General features: G+C 38.8%; 1 protein-coding gene across 1 annotated transcript in view; it reads right to left on the reverse strand.

Moving 5' to 3' along the window:
* The window catches only part of LOC310940873 (phospholipid-transporting ATPase ABCA1), a gene marked incomplete at both ends in the record, with an annotated part of 116,674 nt that overhangs the window by 74,221 nt on the left and 20,152 nt on the right, over nucleotides 1–22,301 (reverse strand). Inside the window, 11 exons of the mRNA XM_083905909.1 lie at nucleotides 2,039–2,176; nucleotides 2,817–2,956; nucleotides 3,555–3,686; nucleotides 4,629–4,800; nucleotides 5,260–5,376; nucleotides 5,657–5,861; nucleotides 9,177–9,398; nucleotides 12,331–12,553; nucleotides 17,877–18,053; nucleotides 18,845–19,050; nucleotides 21,491–21,688. Of these exons, the coding sequence (XP_083762035.1) occupies nucleotides 2,039–2,176; nucleotides 2,817–2,956; nucleotides 3,555–3,686; nucleotides 4,629–4,800; nucleotides 5,260–5,376; nucleotides 5,657–5,861; nucleotides 9,177–9,398; nucleotides 12,331–12,553; nucleotides 17,877–18,053; nucleotides 18,845–19,050; nucleotides 21,491–21,688 (1,930 nt within the window). The remainder of the gene's footprint in view (nucleotides 1–2,038; nucleotides 2,177–2,816; nucleotides 2,957–3,554; nucleotides 3,687–4,628; nucleotides 4,801–5,259; nucleotides 5,377–5,656; nucleotides 5,862–9,176; nucleotides 9,399–12,330; nucleotides 12,554–17,876; nucleotides 18,054–18,844; nucleotides 19,051–21,490; nucleotides 21,689–22,301) is intronic.

The raw sequence follows: 22,301 nt of genomic DNA on the forward strand, positions 1-22,301 counted from the left end.
TAGTTTGACTGAAGCAGCTCATTTTGTATGGGTTTCCTATACCTCACAGACGATTTTTGTGGGGATTTTTGTTGTGGCTTACAAGGAAAATGGGAATAAAAAAATTATAATCAAAACACACTGCATCATCGGTGAGCTGGGAGCAAAACTAATGTGTTTGGACTACAGATGGTCCACAAAGGTATTCTGATTTATAGCGTGTTGAGGCGCATTATTGCACAAAGTGATATATCAAAAGCAGTTGTGCGTGTTCAGGTAAATTGGTAGCACTCGCAAAACGTAAAGGAAAAGTGAGGGTGGAAATCTGGTGTCTGTTATTTTGCCTCTTCCCCTCTATATCAAACTGATATAAATTGATTTCACAGTAGTTAAATAACACCACACAGATATTATGTGCATGCATTGGGAGGAAGACAAATTACGGAACACATCTGTAACAAATGATGGCTGTGGCATTCAACTGAGAACAATACATTTTAAAATTGATTGAAGTAACTTATCGCCCAGATTAAAACTGTTTTGATAAAAGAAACATAATACAAAATACAATTCATGTTCAGGATACAGGATATCGCCTGTATCTCAGACCATTACAAGTGACAAACTTTATTGTAGCCTAAAAGCAGCACTCATTATGGCAGTTTCCATGGCGGGGATCAAAATTCTCAGTGCCATAGTAGACGGCTATAATGCATTTTATTGCACGTTTAGAGGAGAGACTTTATGTAATTTAACTGCATAACAACTGATTAAATCCTTATAAGCAACTTGAGAGATGTTAATGTTTTCACTCTCAGTGCTTACATGGCTGCTATACAAGCTGTTCAAATGGGAAAGTTGGTGAGTCAGTGGGAGAAATCCCTTGAAATAACAACTTTCATTAGCTGTGCAATCTGAAACACATTGGAGCGCGAGTGTCCTATCCACAAAAAACACTGGCCTGTGGAAGGATGAGGCTGAATGTATACTTTGTATGCATGGCGTTCTGACACAATAGAAGAGGCAATTTTCAGTCATTCAATTATTCAGTCATGAATAATAATCAAAACATTGCTAAATTAAATCGTTACATGACACAGTGATATAATTTGGATGGACACCTACTTACAGTAAATCAAGCATATTCATCTTGAACGAACACTACGGGTTTAAAAAATTAGTTCAGAGGTCCATGTTCCTTTATTCCTATACTTTTTTTAAGATGCCATTTCAACCATCATTGACCAAATAATCTTCAACTAAAATTAATAAAAACAATAACAATCTGGTCAAACTCCTAATTATCTATAAAGAACTACAACATTAAGTCAAAAAGCCATTCGCTTTTTCCATACAAATGCACTGCCTGTAGCCCTTTATGCTTGATGAAAAAGCTTCATAACACTGTGGTGCAAAATAGGACTGGGGAGGCAAAAACATGACTCATTGAACCAGCCAGAATGTGGATGTTCTCATTATAACAGAGTTATCTCCGGCTCTGCACTGGAGTGAAAGGACCTGATTAGAGAGAGAGAAGCTAATGACACGTTGAGAGTGGAATGTCACTCAATGCACATTAAACATTTAGACATCTGCTAAGAGAATGTGCTACTATAATGTTCATGTCCTGCTTTCGCCAACAGCAACCACAAAGTATATAAGGCCAGGGGAGCGACATGCTGACTGATATGGCAGACAATTAGGGACTGTGTTAAATAGGGATGTCAATTAAAGCTTCTCGGATTCACTTGTCTTCACTTGCATTTCAATCTGTTCCAGTACAAATTACAATTTCTCCACTCCAACCAATTGAGTGTCACAGAGTAGAAAGGCAAAAGGAAAATTTCAGCGGGCTGCTCTAAATGGTTCATTACCTTAACAGCTCTTATATACGCGATACTTTAAGTTTTATTCGTTCAAAGTTAACCTCCAGCTCAATTTTGAAAACTTTCTAGGTTTTGACACAAATCAAACATGCACTCAGTGCATTCCACTGGATCCTTCACATGAGACTTCAAAGCCTAGAGTGGAGCCTTGGTTCTTCCCGCTGATCTCATACCTTGTTTGTACTTTAACAACAGTTCCCAGATCCCCCTGCGGGCGTAGGGGTCGACTCCTGCTGTGGGTTCATCTAAGATGACAATTTTTGAGCCTCCAACAAATGCTATAGCCACAGACAGCTTCCTCTGCATGCCACCTAGAAGACAAAACAACCCTTTATGTTATGATCTGAATATCTGTTTTATGACAAAAAACTGCAGCTGATGCAAAATTGACAATTATATTTGCTTGTAATCAGTAAATAGTATTGAAATAAAGTCAATATAGCGACAATGCTGGGGACTGGTTATGGAGTAGCAACGTTGAGATGTACGTATCAATGTTTTTGAAGGCTGGGAAGAAGATAATACCTCACTAAGATTACAACAGCCACCGCTTATAGAGAGCTGTTCAAATGCATCCAATGTAGTGTTAATGTAGTGGAAATGTCAACATGCATCAACCTTGAAAGTCATATTTTGCTCACAAGCAATCCATGACTGGGGACAATTTATCAAACAGGACTCGCTCCTGCCCCCAGACAATGAATTATAACCTGTGACATGCAGGTACTGTGTATGTGTATGTTGAGCTTGAGGCTTGTTCATGTGCTATCAGAGGAATGGCATAACTAAACAGCTTTATCCTGAGTAGAAAGGATCATCCAGATGACATATCTTCCTAGAAATAAATGCACCATATACACAATGATGCACACATGAAAAATATAATTTACATCTCTGCATAATTTCATCTTTACCTTCAAGGAAACACAGATGCTAAAGACGTCAACAGACCTGACAGGTTCTTAGCAAGATCCTTCCGCTTGTGTGGTAAACCAACATCCTTAATCATCTGGTCCATCTCAATTTTCACCTCATCACGGCTGCGTCCCTTCAGTCGAGCATAGAAGTAGATGTGTTCTTCCACTGTCAGCCTGGGGTCGTGAAAATAATTTAAAAACACGTGCTTGACAGACACATGGGGTGTCACAAACCACCAAAGAGGGCCATCCTGTGCCAAAAACGTCACATTAAAGCATTTTGGAAGATGATCCACTACTCTGAAGTGAACTAAACTAATATGATGTAATTTCCAGCTCAATGTTTGCATGAATATTTTAACTCCATTTAATAAAGATGCTTTGACTGCCTTGTATTAATATTAATGAAAGTAATTTGTAGGTGCTAAGCTATAATTATGATGTAGGACTCGGGTCGACTTGCAGTAGTCACTTTATAGAGGGGACTCTTGAGGTGAAAAAAAAAACTGCATAATGGCAGGGAATGACGATATGAGGAGAAGTTTGGTGGCTGGATTGAAGTACATTTAATTTTTAGCATTAAAGGTAAAAGAAATACTGATGTGTCGATGTGAAAAATAAACTGAGACTGAGAGCTCATTAGGCACACGATTAAATTGCTCTGTGATGATTTCTTCCCCTTCTTCTTTTTTTTAATACTGCAGAGGCAAAACATAATTATACTAATGACCAGTTGAGAACATGGATGGATGGCTATCTGCGTGATGCTCACTCATTGAATAAGACATTGTGCTGTGGGCACATTCCCAAATATTTCCGGATGCTGTCCATGTTAGTGAGGATGTCGTATCCATTGATGAGGGCTGTGCCTGATGTGGGCGGGAATAGTCCTGTCAGAATCGACCTAGAAAAGAGAATGCAAATATCCTGATCACATACCGATTCAGCTTAGAAGTTAGTTTTAACTTTTATTATTTTAAAAGTCATAAAGGGGGAGAGTTTTTACAACTTAGAAGCAGTTGGTGTCAAACAAGGCTGAGCAATATTTGTTTACAGCTCTATTTAAATATACCAGTCAATTGACGTCTTGTCTCTTTTTACCAACATACTGCATTCTAATTAAATTTTCATAAAGTAGGGGGAAATGATTTTTCTGTCACAAGTACTGAAAAATGGAACCATCGAGATAGCTCTGACTGTCTATATCATCCCCATTAACTTCTATTCAGTCTCAGGTCATTAATATTTTAATTACAAGTACACCAAAGAAAAAAACAACAGCACGATAAACAAACACACTAGATTAGATTCATTTTTGCGCCACCATAAAGCAGCACAAATTCAGTAGTATCACTGAATCTCACAGATGGATAGATATCTGCCAACTTGCAGGGAATGCAATGAAACAGAGCTTCAGTGTGCCACAGTCCTTCCTCTGTCCTTTGAGTTATTGTGCACTGTTATGTTTCGTTACAGTGGCTCAGAGCGGATTTCTTCCCTCAGCCTTTAGTCTTGCATCACTTGCTCACTCTTCCCCCCTCTTTCTCTCACTCATTCTTTCTGGGCCACTGGGTTTCATTTATTTGCTGTCATCCTAAACCCCTTCCAACCTTTCCACATTTTTTAAATAGCAATTAGATGACTCCCTCTATCAACACAACAGCTGACTCTGTGTGATAAATGCCCTCTGAGAAGATGTCAATGCTTGAAAGCACTGACCACTGAATTATTGTAGCTACAGTGTGCTCGGCATTGTGAACAAGTTAGATTAGTTGCACCCAGTGAAATTACACAAACACTGAACCCAGTGTGGCAGAGCATGGGCGATATAGATAAAACAGCTCACATTGTGGTCGTTTTTCCAGCTCCATTGTGGCCAAGAAAAGATGTGATCTGATTCTCATAGAAGTCCACAGTTAGTCCATCAACAGCAAGCTTCTTCCCAGTCTTGTAGATCTTGACAAGATTGCGGATGGAAACCCCTGCCTTCATATTGGGTGGAGGTTTCTCCAGATATTCTTTGGAAACACATTCATACAAACAAAGAAACCAGCATAAAAAAAGTGTATTTTTATAGGCAAGTTATGAATATCAATCATTGTCTACGTGAGGGTGTGACCTAGATATCTTACAAAGAACAAAATTAAACAACAGGGTGGCAGCCCTCAGAAACGAGGACAAATGAAAAATAAAATCATACTTTTTTTTAATTGCTGCTCCACAGTTACCTACTATTTTTATCTGCTGATTGGGAAAAAAAAGTTTTTTCAGCATATTTCAACTTGAAACATCCCTTTTTTTTAAATTCAGTGTGCTTTTATCACCTTGTGTGACAAAACAATACGAGCACACACACACTCAACTGTGCATTCCCTTTTAGTGTGTGGGTGAGCTGATGAGAATGTGGCAAATCCTTCATGACTGAGTGGGTTACACGATGACAATAGGTGAGAAACAAAAATGTTAGGACTGTTTACCGTTATGTTCAGTGAAGTCCTTTGGAAAACTGGGGTCAACACTGGTTGCTGAGGCTTTGCCACACCAATAAGATGCAGTGAAGGGGAAGTACCATGGCTTAGGGATTCCATATTGTCCTGGAATTGAGTGTGGAGAATATTATTAACATCTGAATAATGGCTTGGCTTGAGGGAATGTGGTATATCACTGTGTCGGTTTCCCCCATGACAGCCTTGAATTCATGCTTTCTTTTAATTAGAGTCAGTGAGAAAAGCGTGAGGGCTTGTTAGGACAGCAGAAGCATTTAGATACTGATTTCAGCGGGTGAATCTCATGGGAAAAAAAGTATTGTCAAATAGGGCACTGACTGTTCTCTTTTCAGAGGAGATGGATTAAGTTGGGAACTATAATTATTACCTGGAAAGACATTCTCAATGTACCAGGTGAGTGTCCAGTATAAGGCAGCATCAAAAAGCATCATGATGATGGATAGCAAGAAGGTGTAGCGCTCCCCGTCTTCAGGACTCTTGTTAATGTTGTACCACTGAATACCGATGCCTTGCTCCTCGTACTTGGAAAAGTTCTCACAGCCGTAGCCAAAGGCCACGCATGACAATAAACTCTGAAAGAGACACGTGACAAAAGAAAAGACATTAATAGTTAAATGAGTGAGTAGTTTGATATTTTATGAAATAGGCAAGTTTAGTGCTGAAAGTTAAAGGACTATTTATACCGTTTATATTTTTAATTACTCTACGCTACATGTTCATCTGAACGTTAATGTTTCTTTGTTTCATTTTCATAACCATGCTCCCTTTCACTGTTCCTCTCTATGCTTTATGCTAAGCAAAATGGGTATGAGTATTGGTTGCTTACAGGCATAATAAACCCATATCAAATGTCTTATCAGTTGCATAGATTGTGTGTAATAATCGACATAGTCGGTGGACACCAGCGTGACTGACAGCTGGTGTCATCCGTCTGTGATATTCAATTTTATAGCACACAGATCACGAGATCATTGCAACTGGACTATCCAACATTCAAGATATGTATTTGTCATATGCACAGTACACTGAGCAATGAAATTCTTACTTTGCAACCTCCATCCATTCAAATAGAAAGAAATATACAAACTTAACCAAGTGTGGCCTAAAATAAATACTAATTGAGGGAGGACTGAACAAATAATTATGTACATCAGGTAGCTTATTTGTGCAGTATTATGTCCACTTTTACACAGAGTATGATCGGTTCATAGAAAAATGTGCAGTCACAAACATTATTGAAATAAATTTCCTTGAAAAATAAGGGATGAAGCAGGGGTCAGTTAGACTTTGATGTGGATCACATCAAAGAGGGGAATCAAAACACTTCCATCAATTTCTTAGGAAATAACAAATGGTTCCTGATGTAAACAAGACAAAAAAACAGTTAAACGCAGTATCTAGTAGGATGTCAGCTGGTTTTCCAGCTGCGTTGCCTCTTAACATCTCCAAGGACTTTTAAACCAAACAAAAACAAGACAGAAACTAAAATGTACGTGCTGCAAACTGAGATTTGTCGGCTCTTTTATACAGAAGGAAATTGCAAATGATGCGATGCCTATGAGACATCATCTGCCATGGCCTATCACTCTGCATTGCCATGTTGCGTGCCAGCTGTTTTATCATGCCTCATTTGCTCGCAGCATTTTCACTGCGACAGAAGCCGTCGCTGAAGTTTCAGAGACGAATGATCATGGATACTGTCAACACACTGCTGCATTACCACGGGGCAGAATCAGAAAAGCTCTGCGGTGACACCAAAAACCTCGAGCCTTGCTACCAAAAACTTGCTGGCATCTTCCTGGCTCGTCTTCCCACTGTCCATCCACTGCCAAGCAATCAACAGTCAGTCAGCAGATGAGAGGTGACAGCAGGGCTAGTGGACACACATCCTTGACCTCTTCATTGAATGGCTGACAAGAACGGGTGCCACACTTCTTTGGCTTTAGAGAAAAGGGCATGAGTTGGGAGGAAGACAAGCCCCCACCATTGAACACATGTCAACACTGCAGACATAACGACCATTCAGTTGACTGGAGACAAGATGGCGTAACCAGGGTTCACGCTCTGTCCCTGTACGTTTTTGTTTTTAAGAAGAAATGACAGACGGAGATTATAATTGACACAAATTAGTCTGTATGTACAAGTTTGCTCAAATAAACTGTTATCGTCTGACATAAGACATGTGAAATGTCAATTTGAGAAATAAATTACAAAAGTGAAAAAGAGGCTGCAATAATCAGTCTGTTAAGAAATTAGTCCAGTGTATAAATATAATAATCGTGGAGGGAACTGTGACACCTGAAGGATTAAATAATACATGACAGCAACATCCCTACCTCTGCTGAGTGTACTTTCTCCCCTGTTTACTTTTATACTTTAACTAATGAATACAAAAGTTCTACATTTAAATCACAGTGAGAGCCACGTTACCACAAATAAAGTCCAGACAAATCCATGTGTTAATTAGATGCCAGATGTTGCAAATGCTTTAATTAACAATTTTCTGAAGTAAAACTAGCAAAGTTTTAAAATTACTTTGAAGACCTCACACTTTTTGACTTTTCCTAGATATAAAAGAACTCTTTCTTGTTTCAACCCTTATTAAAAATTGAAACTGACAGAGGAAGAAAACCGTCAAAGAAGCAGTAGGTAGGAAGTTGGATTGTGACTGTGACTGACACACTGCCTGAAGTTCGTCTTTGGCACTGAGCTGCAGTCAAAACATGTTCTTATAAATGTAGGTGATCTTTTAAAATTCTGAATAAATGCTTCATTATTGAGGGAGACGTGAGGAATCATTTGTATTCCTCTTTCTAAGCTAGAGGAGACACGGAGAGAGAGAGAGAGAGTGTGTGCGTGCCTCTGCACATACATACACTTCTCTGATAAAGTGTGGGGATGAACAGGATGGTGGTTTGGTCAGAGGAACATTGCTCATGCTAATTAGAGGGCTAGAGGGCTATCCATCGAGTTGGAGCAGGGGAGAAAAATGCCAGTGCCGAGGGACAACCTAGCAATGGCACTTTATCTAGAGATTAAATAAGGTTTGCAAGACCTTATATGTAAAGCTCCACACTAATCTGGAAGCTTTCTGTAAAATGAAATGGGCTTTACATTTTCCGAAAGAAAAGGACCGTCATCATTTCAAAGGACGAACTCAAAGAGAAGTGGTTTAACAAAAGATAACAATAAGATTAAAGCATGTGCCAATGGATGATATTATTGCTGACTGCAAATATTTCAAAAATTATAATCAAGAGATTGTTTATTTACCAAAAGAGAAAACATGACCTGATCTAAATTCTAGGATGATGCACTTGCATGCACAACAGTGAAGTTTCAAATGTTGTGTCTTTGTCTGCAAAAAAAGACGGCATGTGGACAAATGATAGTGGCAAAAACCGTAAAGGTCACAGAGAAAGGCTACACTGAAAGTTGAGCAATGGTGAACAATTTATCTTTATCCCTTCGAGGATAGCATAAAGTCCCTCGCCTCCATAGTGTCTCCGTCTCGTCTCTTCTTTTATGCAAATGTTTCATATTTCTTTCGTTTGTTTAACAAAAGTCTTCAGGTTTGCACCACAGTATGTCAGAACAAGAGACGGCATTAATATTTAAAATCATTCTTACATGTGTTTCTGTAGCAAATTTGAATTTCATTGAACCGTCAGTTCATCTTAAAAGGCACAGCCTTGTGTAGATGATAACAATAAATCTATGACAGATATTAATGGCGCCAAGTGAATGTACGTCACTTGGAACAAGTGACTACGAGTGGCTTACTGTGATTATAGTGGCAACAAACCTAACCTGGGAATAAAGCTGAAAGCTGAGCCAGGCCATATGTATGATGACAGCAGGAGAAGATATTAAAACATCAGACTTACCACAGCAACCTTGGCCGGGAAACCCATGACGTCCCTCCAGGCATAGCAGAGGACGTGCGGCAGATAGAGGACAAAGTAGATGAGGCCGCCACACGCCGCTGCTAAGTTGGCCTTAGAGAAGAAGACGCTAATGAAGAAGCACTGAGTGATGGTGACCACACAGAACACCAGCAGGAAGACAAAGATTACAGAGGGGTCACTGTACTGCAGCACTTTCCCGTACTGTGTCAAAAGAAATAAATGAAATGCGTTAAAACGTAAAACATATTTCATATAATACACACACAAAACACGGAGAGAAATATGTTTGTTAGAAAAGTCAAGCAAACAGAAACATTGAGATTTGATTATTGATTTGTTGGAAGACAACACAGGCAGTGTAAAAGGTATTTGAAACTGGTCAAAAAACATTTTTCACATGGACTAATTTTTTTTTAAATATATAATCTGAAGTCATTGTCACTCTTTTATTCTGCCTGCTTGAAAGAGAACCATACTCTAATTTTAGAGAGCTACTCCTGCATCCATTCACCCACATTTCACCATGACACTGATGTCTTCACTCAGCTTAATTCACTGTTAGATAATGATGCTATTAAAGTGGATGCTATTATGATCAAAGAACTGTTACACGATAATGTATGAATGTTTCTCATAGAAATTCTCCTAAATGTACACAGGCCAAATGAACTACTTCATTGTTTTGAACAGAAGGCCCTATTGGAAACTGCACCGACAGTTTGGTGGTCAGAACTCTCCAAAAGAAGTGTCAGGTTCTCCTTCAATGACGGTTCAATCATTCAAAAATCACCTTTAGTAGGAGGGTAAGGAAGACAGCACTTAAAGCAAGTGGAACCACACTGGACACTGCCCAGCTCAACCAATAGATGGCACTTTTCAGGCCCATGATCCTCACGGTCTCCTTCAGCCTCGCCTCTTTCTCTGCAACAATGCTCTTTACGATCATGGCCACTGAGTAGATCCAAGCTAACGTCATGTATAAGGGGAGGGAGCGTGCCAGAGACCGGAGGAACCTGAAGGATTGAGGAGCCAAAACCAGTTATCAACTGAGGAATTAATAGCATTCATTTGGAGATGCATTTGATAAATACAGTATATGTCATTTCTGCACCACCACTATGTGCAAAACACATGTTGAAGATGTGCAGGTTCACCCAGAACCAGCCCGCGGCGCCCGTATGTAGCATTTGGGTGGAGTTGGAGTGGGTGGGGCAAAACATGACAGAGAAGGCACCATTATAAATAAACGATAAACGACTCACTCTCAGTTTCCGCCAACTTTTATTCTTTCTCCCTCTCCATCCCTCTCCCTCACACCCACACACCTAGATTTAATTTCAAACCTTTTACCTGTTTGTTATGAACATTTTTTCTTGCTCGAACAAAGAAATCAACACACACACATACATATTTAACAGTTCTTTAGGTCTAACACTTCATAATGCAACCCTCAGGGCACATGCAGAGCCAATTCTTGGATCGTTCATGCGTCGTTTTTATTTTTTATTTTTTATTCTTGCATGAATTTATGATTGATGAGGTGTCAATAGCCGTCTCCCCACCTGTGGTCTCCGGCACTGTCACTCGAGTTCCTTTAACATTGCTGCTGCATGTGTTGCAAAACACATTCATCAAATTTTGATGGCTGACAGCGAGCACGGCAAAAACATTTGGAAGGTGCTTTCATGCTGTCAGGACGAGGAGAGTCTGTTTGGACGAGGCGCACGGTAGCAGTGATGGGTATTGATCACCGCTGATCTGTGTTATTTACATGAAGGTGTTGTCACACACTCACCTGGATTGAGGAGGTTTCAGATGGGAGCCAAATGTGGGGAACAGTGTAAATACATCTGCCTGTTTCCACATAATAAATGCATTGCCTCCTTCATAATGAAAGAGGAAATATGTGTAAATTGGCTGAGGACTCAGGTGCAGGTGACAAAACGGGGTTGTTGTCACACCTAATCCACATACAGCCTTATGATAATTACCATTTGATTTGCTATTATTATTAATGTGCTGAAAATGGCTGTGAAATTATCATTTAGAATGGGCCTGTGATTTGAATACACATTGTACTTGCAGTGGCTCCTCCAAGGCACTCCACTAACTCAATTTATTGTTATTAATGTTTACAAATTGTTGATGGCTTGCAAACACATTAGGCGAAGGGGAAATTACATTTCATCCAGCTGTTCAAATATCAGTTGTTATTTACCAGCCACATTTTCAAATTAAACTGCAAAAATTGATTAGCCCTCTATCTAAATTAACCAATCCTTTTAGGTTTCACTAATGCCTACAAAACGAGAAGTTGTTCAAGGATGTGCTCTGTTAACGAAACTCTCTTTCTATATTACACAGTATGTCATGAGGGGTGCAGCTGTTTTGAAAATAGTGTGCTTATACTCATATTAGCTAAATAAGAAGAAACGTTCAACATACTAATACACTTACTGAGCTTGCTCCATTCTCTTTAACCTCCAGTGTATCTTGTTTTTGATGTGTTTAATGGGTGTTGAAATATTCAGTACAATATTCAGCACAAAGCAAAACATATTTGAACATTAAAATTGGAAAATGAAAGGAATAGAAAACAGGAATATCAAACCACAAACTAAAAGGTAAAATTATATAGATTTCCTGTGGCTGGATGTAATTAATTTTCAGTGTGATCAAAACATTTCAGCACCAAATATTCACTTGGCTTCTTGATGTAGAAGGCACAGAGGACGAGGTGATGCTCTTCAAAGATATATATATATATATATATATATATATTTTCTACTGGTGTTTTAATTAAACTTAATTACAGATTTGGCTGCATGCTTAATTAATTAGCCCAGGAAGGCTGATTTAAAGAATCAGAAGAAATTATTTGATTCTGTGTTCTGTAATTGCTTATGATTAACAACAACATGGATACCAAAACACAAAGCATGAACAATTTGCCGACATTAAGTGACCCACAAGAGCACAAGTCTATTTGCTTCAATGCATTGCGTGGGTTGCTCCCCCCCCCCCCATATTATTGCCATTGCCCAAGTGTAATACTTTAGAACATATGCATTATGTTCTCATGCTGATGCTTTGTATTTTGACACTTTCCAATGTGCGACTCTTGTCTACTGACCTTAACCAAGATACTTATGAGCAAAGAGGGAACTGTCAGCAGAATAAGGTTCTCTGCGAACCTTGAAGACCAAAGGGCGCCATTTTGAATGCCAACAGCACGCAGCACTTCCTTGAGCCTGAGCTCTTTCTCCAGCACCAGGCCCTTGATGATCATGGACACAGAGTACATATAGGCCAGCACCAGGAACATTGGGAACATGGTCCCAATACTGGAAATGAAGCTGGATGTTGAAGAAAACAATCATAAAGATCAGGACTGACAGGTCAAATCGTTGTCTCATGTGTAGCCGAGTCAAAATTATCATTCATTTTATCCATTTTCTACCGCTTTATCCTCCATATGAGAGTCGCGCCCTCAGCTGACACAGGGTGATAGGCGGGGTACACCCTGGACAGTTCACCAATCCATTACAGGGCCACATATAGAGACAAGCAACCATTTACTCTCGCACTCACCCGTACGGTCAATTTAGAGGGACCAATTTACCTGATCCCCATATTGCATGTTTTTGGACTGTGGGAGGAAGCCGGAGAAGCCGGAGAAAACCCACTCACACACAGGGAGAACATGCAAACTCCATGCAGAAAGGCCCATGTTCTGACCGTTCAGTAAATTGCAAACAATGTTTGCAGCTGTCATATGGATATCTTTTGGGTCTGTATCAAACATCTGATTATGAAAACTTTATAAAAAAAAATGGAAAGAAAATCTATAATTACCATAGGAATAACTAGCTTTTCATTTTCATCACAATCGATAATGGAAACACAAAGATAGTCGCCAAATTCATTTTTACACTAAGCTAACCTTCACAAACCTGGTGTATCAGCTCAGTCGAGCCATTTAGTGCTGCACCTTGTGCCAGAGATGATGTATGATTTAATTCTGTTACAACACAATGAGGTGATATTAAACTGGCTCCATAATGCCACCAAAATGCCATGTCAATATCTCCTCTGTCAATATAGCAAAGTGCTTCCTCTCCTTTATTAGACAGTGAAGGAGGGATATCAAAAGGACAGTATAGATTTCATATCTTACTAATGCTTACGTTACATAAAATGCCAGGCATAAAATGCAAGCAAAGCACAGATGTATAGATGTGTATAGTAATTGGCTGAATATTGCTCCACTTCCAAGCACATTCAACATAAACAACTAATCAAAGCACGATTCTTTGGCCTGTAACTGTGGACAAGTTATATTTTAAAAGTCTTATTGAGTTCCTGTCATGTGAAAATTGTTCACTCCAATATTTCCTTTGCTTAATTGCTAGTTAGCCCAGCAGAACAACTTTTTCTGACAGTAAAATTGAGTCAGTAATTTAATGCTGCTGTTTTTTTAAGTGCATTATTGTTTTTAAATGTATTCAGTTTAGTATAAACAGTTTTGTTGATCAATTAATTGATGATGAAAGAACTGAATTGTCTTACAACAAAAAAAAACAACTGAAGAGATTTTGTTCCACTAGCACCTTGGAGGAAGTTCAGTTATATGAGAACTTGAATGAGAGACAGACATGGACTCATTTTCAAGGACACCTCCCTGCCCTCACGGGATGGATCATTTTCAAATGAGGCCTTCAAAGCAGCAAGAAAAAAAGTTTCTTTACGTTCAGAGCCAGAGCAACTCAATCCAAAATCCCTTATGAGATAAGATAAATAAAATCTCTTCTTTAAAGAGCTCTGACATTACCAAATCAACACTATTTAATGATGTTAATATACTAGTACCCTATTGAGGTAAGCAGCCTCAAGGAACCAATGCTGCCTTTGCCTGCATGAAGTTATACTTACGCTAATTCTCAGATTATCTACTCCTGACTCTACATCTATATAATAATGTACACACAGTGAGGTAACTCCTTCTGTGACTTTTTAAAACTGTATGGGGAGAGATCAGTCGTGCACAGTGTCTGATGTTGACAACCTTGCCAACGAGATGCTCCTGAATTATACATTTGCGGATCGATCGAGGGTGCTTAAGTAACAGAACTGTGGGTGGATCAGTGTGAGAGGGCTCCAGTTACATTGGCAGCCTGACCTAAATTTAGGGAAGCTGGAAAACTGATTTCTCAGTAAATCGAGAGATAGTAGAGCATGGCGTCCCCAGAGGTTGACATATAACGCTTAAAAAAGCTTGCCGTCGCCTTTTAAATGCATGTACTCTTTAGTTCCTTTGCTGACTGGGAATGAGCAATTTAGTAAAGGGAACATACTTTATAGTTTAATAGGGACATTGGAGGTACAAATTATTACAAAAAGAGACCTGCAGATGTGGCTACTAGATGAAACAGATGTGCTTTGTGATTTTTCAAGGTTTATTATCTACCTGCAAGACCAAGATTATCATTCGTAGTATGGCACACCTTTTATTAGTTCTTGCTGCCGACAGCATAATTAATTGTATTAAAATGAAGCTGTATTCTAAGAAATTGAGATTTTAGATTCTAACAGTGAAAATACTAATAATAAGTAAGCAAGCAAGCTTTCAAAAATCTATTATTGGTCAGATCCAGTCCAAAAAAAAAGACTTGAAGCAGATACCTATGAAAACACACAGAGTAAAACAATAATTATAACGAACAATATTTAACATGAAGGGTAAAATATGCCAGCAATAATTACATGCTTGGCTGGTATGAATACCCAAGTATCTGTCATTTGGCCTCCACCTAATGCTATAAAAAGCCAGGTCTTAAAAAGTGTCACACAGGACCAAATGAATGAATAAACGCACTCATTAATGCACAGCTCTTATTGCACACTCAGCTTCAGCACTAATCAAAGTGTTGATCGGTCACATCACTTGACACTTTAGATTCTGCAAATTTTGCAAGTTAATAATGGCCATATGAATTTCATAAAATATTGTCTGTACTGTACATGTTGCTGGCCATGCTTTAAAAGCTAGAGTTGCAGTGCATTTAAAGGTATAGATACAGGGGGGAATGTTTTCTGATGTTAATATCGCAGCATGTCACTATAACATGAAACAAAACATCAGCAGCTGATTTTTGCCTGTTATGAGCCTCAGATGTCCCCAATTATGCTCAACTATTTCACCCCCTCTCATTTCTGGCTGTGCACACATTAGGTTAATTAGCCACTGTCGCTGGTCAAAAGCATATCCTCGTGTCCACCAAAGGCCTGTGTTATGTATCGTGAAAATGCAGCCTCAGGACTCACATCAAGCCCATGTCAATGTGAAAGACCAACTGATGTGGAGCAGCGCAGCCTCAGGATCTAAACAAGAGATGCCTCTGATTCAGGAGCATGTGATGGCAGAGAGGCCACTGATTAAGCACCAGTTTATGTGCTATCAGGCCTCACAGCGGTCAAGCTTTATCCCATACGGTCATATCAGGCCTGTGCACAGTGTGAAAATAAAGACACAGACAGTGGGAGGTTCTACAGTGTTGGTTATCTCAAATTCAAAATGGCAGGAGGGTCAGTGGTGGAAGTGGCCCAGGCTTCTCGAAGTTCAGTGCATTTCAGCCAAGAAATGTGAAGAGGAAATCACAGCAAAGACAGCTGTGATGTTACTGTTGAAGTTAACCAGTAAATTTATTTTTTGTGTTATGAAAGACTAACAATTCTTTTCATAATCATAATGATTTCTGATGATAAAAACAATGACCAAAGTGGTTCTTCCCCATCATGTTTCTCTCACATCTTCCTTTGTGTGATTTCACTCTCAATTATTTATGAACAAAATAGCAGTTTTAAAGTGTTAATTATTTATGAATGCCCAAATGGCGAGGCAGGTGAAAGAGTAAACTGGGGGGGGGGGGGTATTGTAGTTCTTTATGATTCCCATTTATCTTCTATAATTATTAACCCTGTGATTCATAGAGATGAAACTGAGCAGTAACAGCAGGAAATAAGCTGCAGTATAGCTATACAAATCAAGATCATGATCACACAACAATGAGGGGTGAACTGCAATCTGTGCCTTTTTTTTGAAAAACACATTTTAGAGATAGAGTTGAATTATTGCTCCTGTGAAACTGCTCCGCATTACTCTAATATGTAGTATTTTTCTGCTATTTTGTGGGATTTTTTCGAGTGAGGGGGAATCAGAGAAGTAACAATCACAAACATTCAACAGTAGGGATGTCAGGGATCTTTCATCTACAGCATGTCTAATCACTAATGCATGAAGTGGATGATTTTGTGGATGATCTCAATCCAAAATGACAAGATCTCTTCCCTGTGAATATCTCCACTGGGCGCAGCAGTTACTTAAACTTCCCTTTAATGAGTACTTCTAGATGTATCCAGTAAAACCTAGGTTTGCTACAGCAGCTGCAAAACGAAGTGCAAAAGCAGTGGAGCTACATTTAATTCTGAATACATAATGTGAAGGGAACATAATTCAGGAAACAAACACTTTGCAGAGAACTGGAAAACAAAAAAAAAAGAAAGAGCTATTAAGTCATTACTGCTTTTAATAATGTCCTTTCATTTCTAATTTCTCTATTTCTCTAAACATGTGGTACCTTACAGGGCTTTTATTAATCAAAACAAATATGTCAGGAGCAGTATTGTTGTGTATCTCAAACATATCTAACATACATTTGTAATTTGTTTTGCTCCAGCCTCTTTGAATATTTCCATTCAAATACTCCCTGAAGATTACTTTACTGTAAATTCGGTGCTATCCAAAGCACATAATAGTTTTTAAATTACATCCCTAATGCTTGGAACCATGTTTCCCATGGGGGAGTGAATATTTTGTTTCTGCTAAAAGGGCCACATTGCATTTTTGGACTTAAATCTCCTTGGTAATTATCTTTTCTCTTGATGGCATCACTGGGCCTTTCCTTTATTAATGGAGATCATAATGCTTTCTGGATTGGAGTAATTTCCCAGACTCGAAGGAAATTTTGGCATGGACAATTCAGAGTGATATCACATCATCTGTGTCCCTAGGTGACTGACATAACATGATAGAAATAAGTGCTATCAGTGGATGCACACACAACACAAATGGAGCACTGCTATCAATCTCTGCATGTGATGGAGCGATGACAGATCAGACAGTTAGGAATAAAATGCCTCAGAAATATCAAAAAGGAAGAGATTCATGTTGGTTGCCTAAATGATTCAACATCCTTCAACTATTCAGGAATTTCCTGTGGTTTGAATAAAATCAATAGTTTTAGTCCACTTTTTTTTCCTTTCCCCTTTGCTGAACCAATAAATTATTAAATTTATCACGGATGTTACATTTTTATCACTGACATTTACAATTATATTACACGACGAGTTCTTTATCTACAGTATATCGGAGTCATTTCATCCGTGATCGGTGGAATAAAGAAACGAGCTACGAGCTAATATGTAGAAAGAATAATAAGTGAGACAAATACGGTGATGTTTCCAGAGGGAAATCATGTGATCTAATTGATTAATAAGAACATAATTTAACTATGGGGTGGTGAGTGGCAACCCCCCAGAGTGAGTATAATTTAAATGCTGTAATACTGCTTTTCTCCTCCTTTAATCCCAAAGCTGAAAGATATAAGACTTTGTACTCACACGTCATCCACGTAGCAAGGGTATGGCATCTGCTGGGCGAAAACACCAAGGGGTTGGGTGTTTGGCGTTTGCACTTGTATAATGCCATTCTCCATCATATCCTGCAGATAGGCAAAGCCTCCCCATATATAGCGCAGGTCGTTATTGGAGTTGTCTCGGGCCCCGGGAGACCATGACCTTATTAAAAGCAGACACACCGTGATCTGTCTTAGCAAAGGGCAAAAAAACTACAGCTACAGAGTCAGAACCACAGATTACTGACAAGAGAACCAGTCAGAGATACTTTCCGAGTATCATGGCTGTTTTCAAAAGGTAATATTTATAGCATAAGTAATAGTGGAGGGCAAAAAAGCATTACTTTCTTTGGCACTCAGAAAATGAATAGAACCCAGTTAACACGATCTCATGGGATTGTGTAAAAATAAAATGCCACTGCAACAATATTTTGTGTGCCATGAAAACTAATTTAAAGGTTATTTATACTTATTCTAGCAGCATCTACTGTATTTGTGTGGTTTGTGTTTCTCGGTTGTGTTTCAAGTTTTTCATGAGCAATAAAACTGCATTCGGAAAGTGTTTGGTTCTTGGTAAGGGTTTGGGTTCGTCTGTAATTGACTAAATATCGTCAATAATAAAAAGGGATGGTGGGCAGAGCATCTAACATGGCTTTGTGTAAATGTGGAGGATGGCAATGAAACAATCATCAGCAATTGTCTAGTTAAATATGAATTTGGAACCAGAAAAAGGAAGTTTACTTTTGCAAAATAGGGAAATAGTATAAATGCTAACAGTATTTGTTTTTTACATTTGGACTGAGCCAATAGTTTCAACTTTCCTTGTATTTAGTGCCAGCCTTTAATTCTTAGTCAGCACTGAGGCAAATAAGCTTTTCTCAAAATTCATTCAATTCATTCCTTGAATGTAGAATTCTAAGAGGTGAGATGGACAATCTGAGCTGTGACATGTACCTGGATTTTTCTTTGTCGGTGCGCTCGACATCATCCACGTCCATGCGGATTTTGTATTTGACATGAGGAGGGAGGTGGCTGGAGTTCGGCTGGAGGTTTTCAAAGACAACGCTGGCCCAGTACGTTCCATTCTCCAGAAGATCCAGTGCTTTTTTCACCAGATGGCTTTCACTGGGTACTGCCTCAAACTTATTCAGGTCCAAACACTGTTGATAAACACAAAAATGCTTTACTTTTCTCAATCTTTTCAAATAAAAAAACCCTCCCTTTTTTTTATAAAGAGAAAATAGAAATGAACCAGGCAAGAGCTCAGTAGCAAAATGGCAGATGGACATTCAACCAAAAGTATCACTAAGCTATTTACTAAATCACACAGTGTGCGTTTCCAAATTATCTGGAGCTGGCAGTAGGGTGGGAAATGTTTTGGGCTTCGGCAGAGACAAGCAAATGAGATTCAGCCATGGTAGCACTCCCTGTTCTGCAGCCCTGTCCCTCTGTTTCATGAGACCATAATGAGCTAGCCATCCTGGGAGGCAGTCACAAACGACAGCTGTCCACACATCTCAGTGTTGCAATGGTTTTGTCATTTCTCCTCCAGGAATCCCTATTCTATATTCTATAGTATATCAAGATGTGGAGAGAAGCTAATCATTATAACACAATTTACTAAGAATTAAGTAAGAATGTCACAGTCGCAGAATGATTTAATTAGCCTTAAGTTTGGAAAAGTGCTGACTGAAGCAGGGAGGAAACAATGCTCGGCATAAATCATGTGACAGAATTCACATGACGATTATCACATCTGTTACAAATGCAAACCATAACAAATCTGTTTTTGTCTAACCAGTAGTGAACATGACTTTCTTTGTCAGTGTTTACAGAAAAACAACTCTGCATGTTTGTAATTTATGTTGAATCTGCGTGTCTTTGAATATCAGCTCAACTTTCTGTCACAAGTTGACCATAATGTTCACTGAAGACTTTAAAAAAAAACATGTTTATGCAACTTCAATCTCCAACACTGCAGTAGCTAAGGCTTTGCTCTCTTGTATAAAACAATCGGACTCTGCTCTAAACTCATAAACTGGCCCTACTGGTAGCTAACAAGTGCCATTTTGGCCCAACTAACTCAAAGGAACATCAAGGGCATGGCTGTGTGAAGCATGTAGATGCAGCTGACAACTAATGTAATTCTATGCCAAGGGTTATGGAGATGATGCCATGACACTGTTAACTATGACTGCTGCTGCCACAGACACATCCATAACAACCTGTAATGCTGTTAATGTGATTAGTGGTATTCTTTATTGGTATCTTCCACCATTGGTTTCACAATTCTTAAACTGTTGGGGATAGCATACGTTAAAACTGGATATGTGGCTCTATCTTAGGCATGTGCTTCTAAAGATACATCAGGTCTTTTTACACTATTGTCCATCCACAAAATATTTTATTGGGCCTTGGCTACTTTGTCGCATTTTGTTCATTCGATAACACTTTAGATTAGGGAACATATTCACAATTAACTAGGTACTTACTAACATATATAAGTAGCATACTAACACTTTATTATTAATCATTCAGCACCTATTAACACCATATTCTACCTCTATTACGACATGAATTAAGCTTTTTCTTACGTAAGGTGTCAATACATGCGTAATATAGTATGCTACGTGTATACATGTTAGTAAGCACCCAGTTAATGGTGAATATGTGTTACTAATCTAAAGTGTTCTTTACTTTTCATATTAATTTATTTGGATAGATCATATCATTGTTGACCTAAATTATATAATATTATAAGTTAAGATCATATTATTTCTCTTATGTATGGTGCATGTTCAATGCCAACAGAACTCAAAGCAAGAGGATCCCTTGGTAAATGTGTCATTCAGTTCCCATTAGGACAGAAGATTTACTGTTTTGTGTTGGAATGTCAGCATCCATGTTAGGCTGATTCCCAAGAACCCAACCTGCCATCTTAACTGCATGAGCGTGTGTCTATGTGTATGTGTGCGTGTGGCAAGCTTTGTATATGTTTTTCAACACGCAGCAAGGAATTAATGGCTCTGCTGCAAACTGTGCCACAGATCAATATATCAATGTCAGGTATGTGTGTGTTCCTTCTTCAGGATACCACTGTGCTTGACGCCAATGATTCAGTACAGGTCAGCAACATTTTTTTTTATGATTATTGTGGAAGCAATGAAGTGACAGATCGTCATGCGTATCTGACAGTTTTGCGAATACTGCAAGTCATTTGGGACAGCCAAAAAGAGCAAGGAAACAGAAAAGCACTGTGCTTGACATAGACACATTGTGTATGAGATGCTAAGTACCCAGCTTAGACCTTGTATTACTCTTCAATAAAATATACAGAAGTGAATTAAAGCTGCAGGGACCTGTTAAGATTTACCACAAGATACTTTTGTTGGAACATTTTAAAGGTCATGCAGCACTAATTTCACTCACCAACACCAACAGTAAAACCATATTTCACGAAGCAATTCAACAAATTAAGGAAGTGGCTAAACAGGTGGTAGAAGGTAAAAATAAATAAATCCATATTTGAAAAACATACTACACTCCCCTCTGTTCGTGTGTTCATGGGATGGTTTGCATTAATGTAATATAAGTACTTACACCAAGGAAGTTTGAGAGAAGCTTCAGTATCTGACCGGTTGTGTTGTGAACATCACGCCAGTCGTAGTTATCCATACCAGGTGGACGATCCTCAGGAGGCCCATTGTACAGGAAGTTGGCGAGCCTCTCGGCCGTCCATCCAGTACCTTCAAGACGCTGGTTGATGATTGCAGGAAACACAGGGTTCGCCAGCAAAGCCTAATTTTGGGGGGAAGAAGGAACACAAGCAATTGTAGGTTAGCTTGGTCATTTAATGGTGCTGCCATTTATTTTTCTGCTTTAATTAGATGGGGTGAGATAGATGGCACTGTTGTACTTCAGGCTCAGTGATGCACATCTACTACAGAGTACTTACATGGAAATCAACATGCAAGTCATAATATACAACAGTTGCAGTAATGACAGTGTTACTGTACAACAGTGATAATTAGCCTGTCATACAGAAAGATAATCTGAAGTAAATGAGACACTCAATAACAGCACCCTTTAAAACTTAACAGAAGGATAATAATAGAGTTTAATTGGTCTTCATTGAACATTAGGGTGTTTATATGTTACATTGTTTACATTTCAAAGTGCACCAAGTCACCTCTGACGTTTGGAGAGAAAAGGGCACTGGACGTCAATCAAGATTTGGACCTTTAAAGTGTGAAATTTTGAGTTGAGGAACAAATGTATTCTGGTGAGTGTGCTCAGTGGCATTTTGTTGTCAACACTTCTGACGAGTTTCTTCTTAACCTTAGGACAAAGTGTCAAATTAAGTAATCACGACAGCATGTGACCTTTAAAAAATAAAACAATAAAAGATCAG

Source organism: Microchirus variegatus (genome assembly GCF_963457635.1).
Source record: "Microchirus variegatus genome assembly, chromosome: 2".
Taxonomy (NCBI): Eukaryota; Metazoa; Chordata; class Actinopteri; order Pleuronectiformes; family Soleidae; genus Microchirus; species Microchirus variegatus.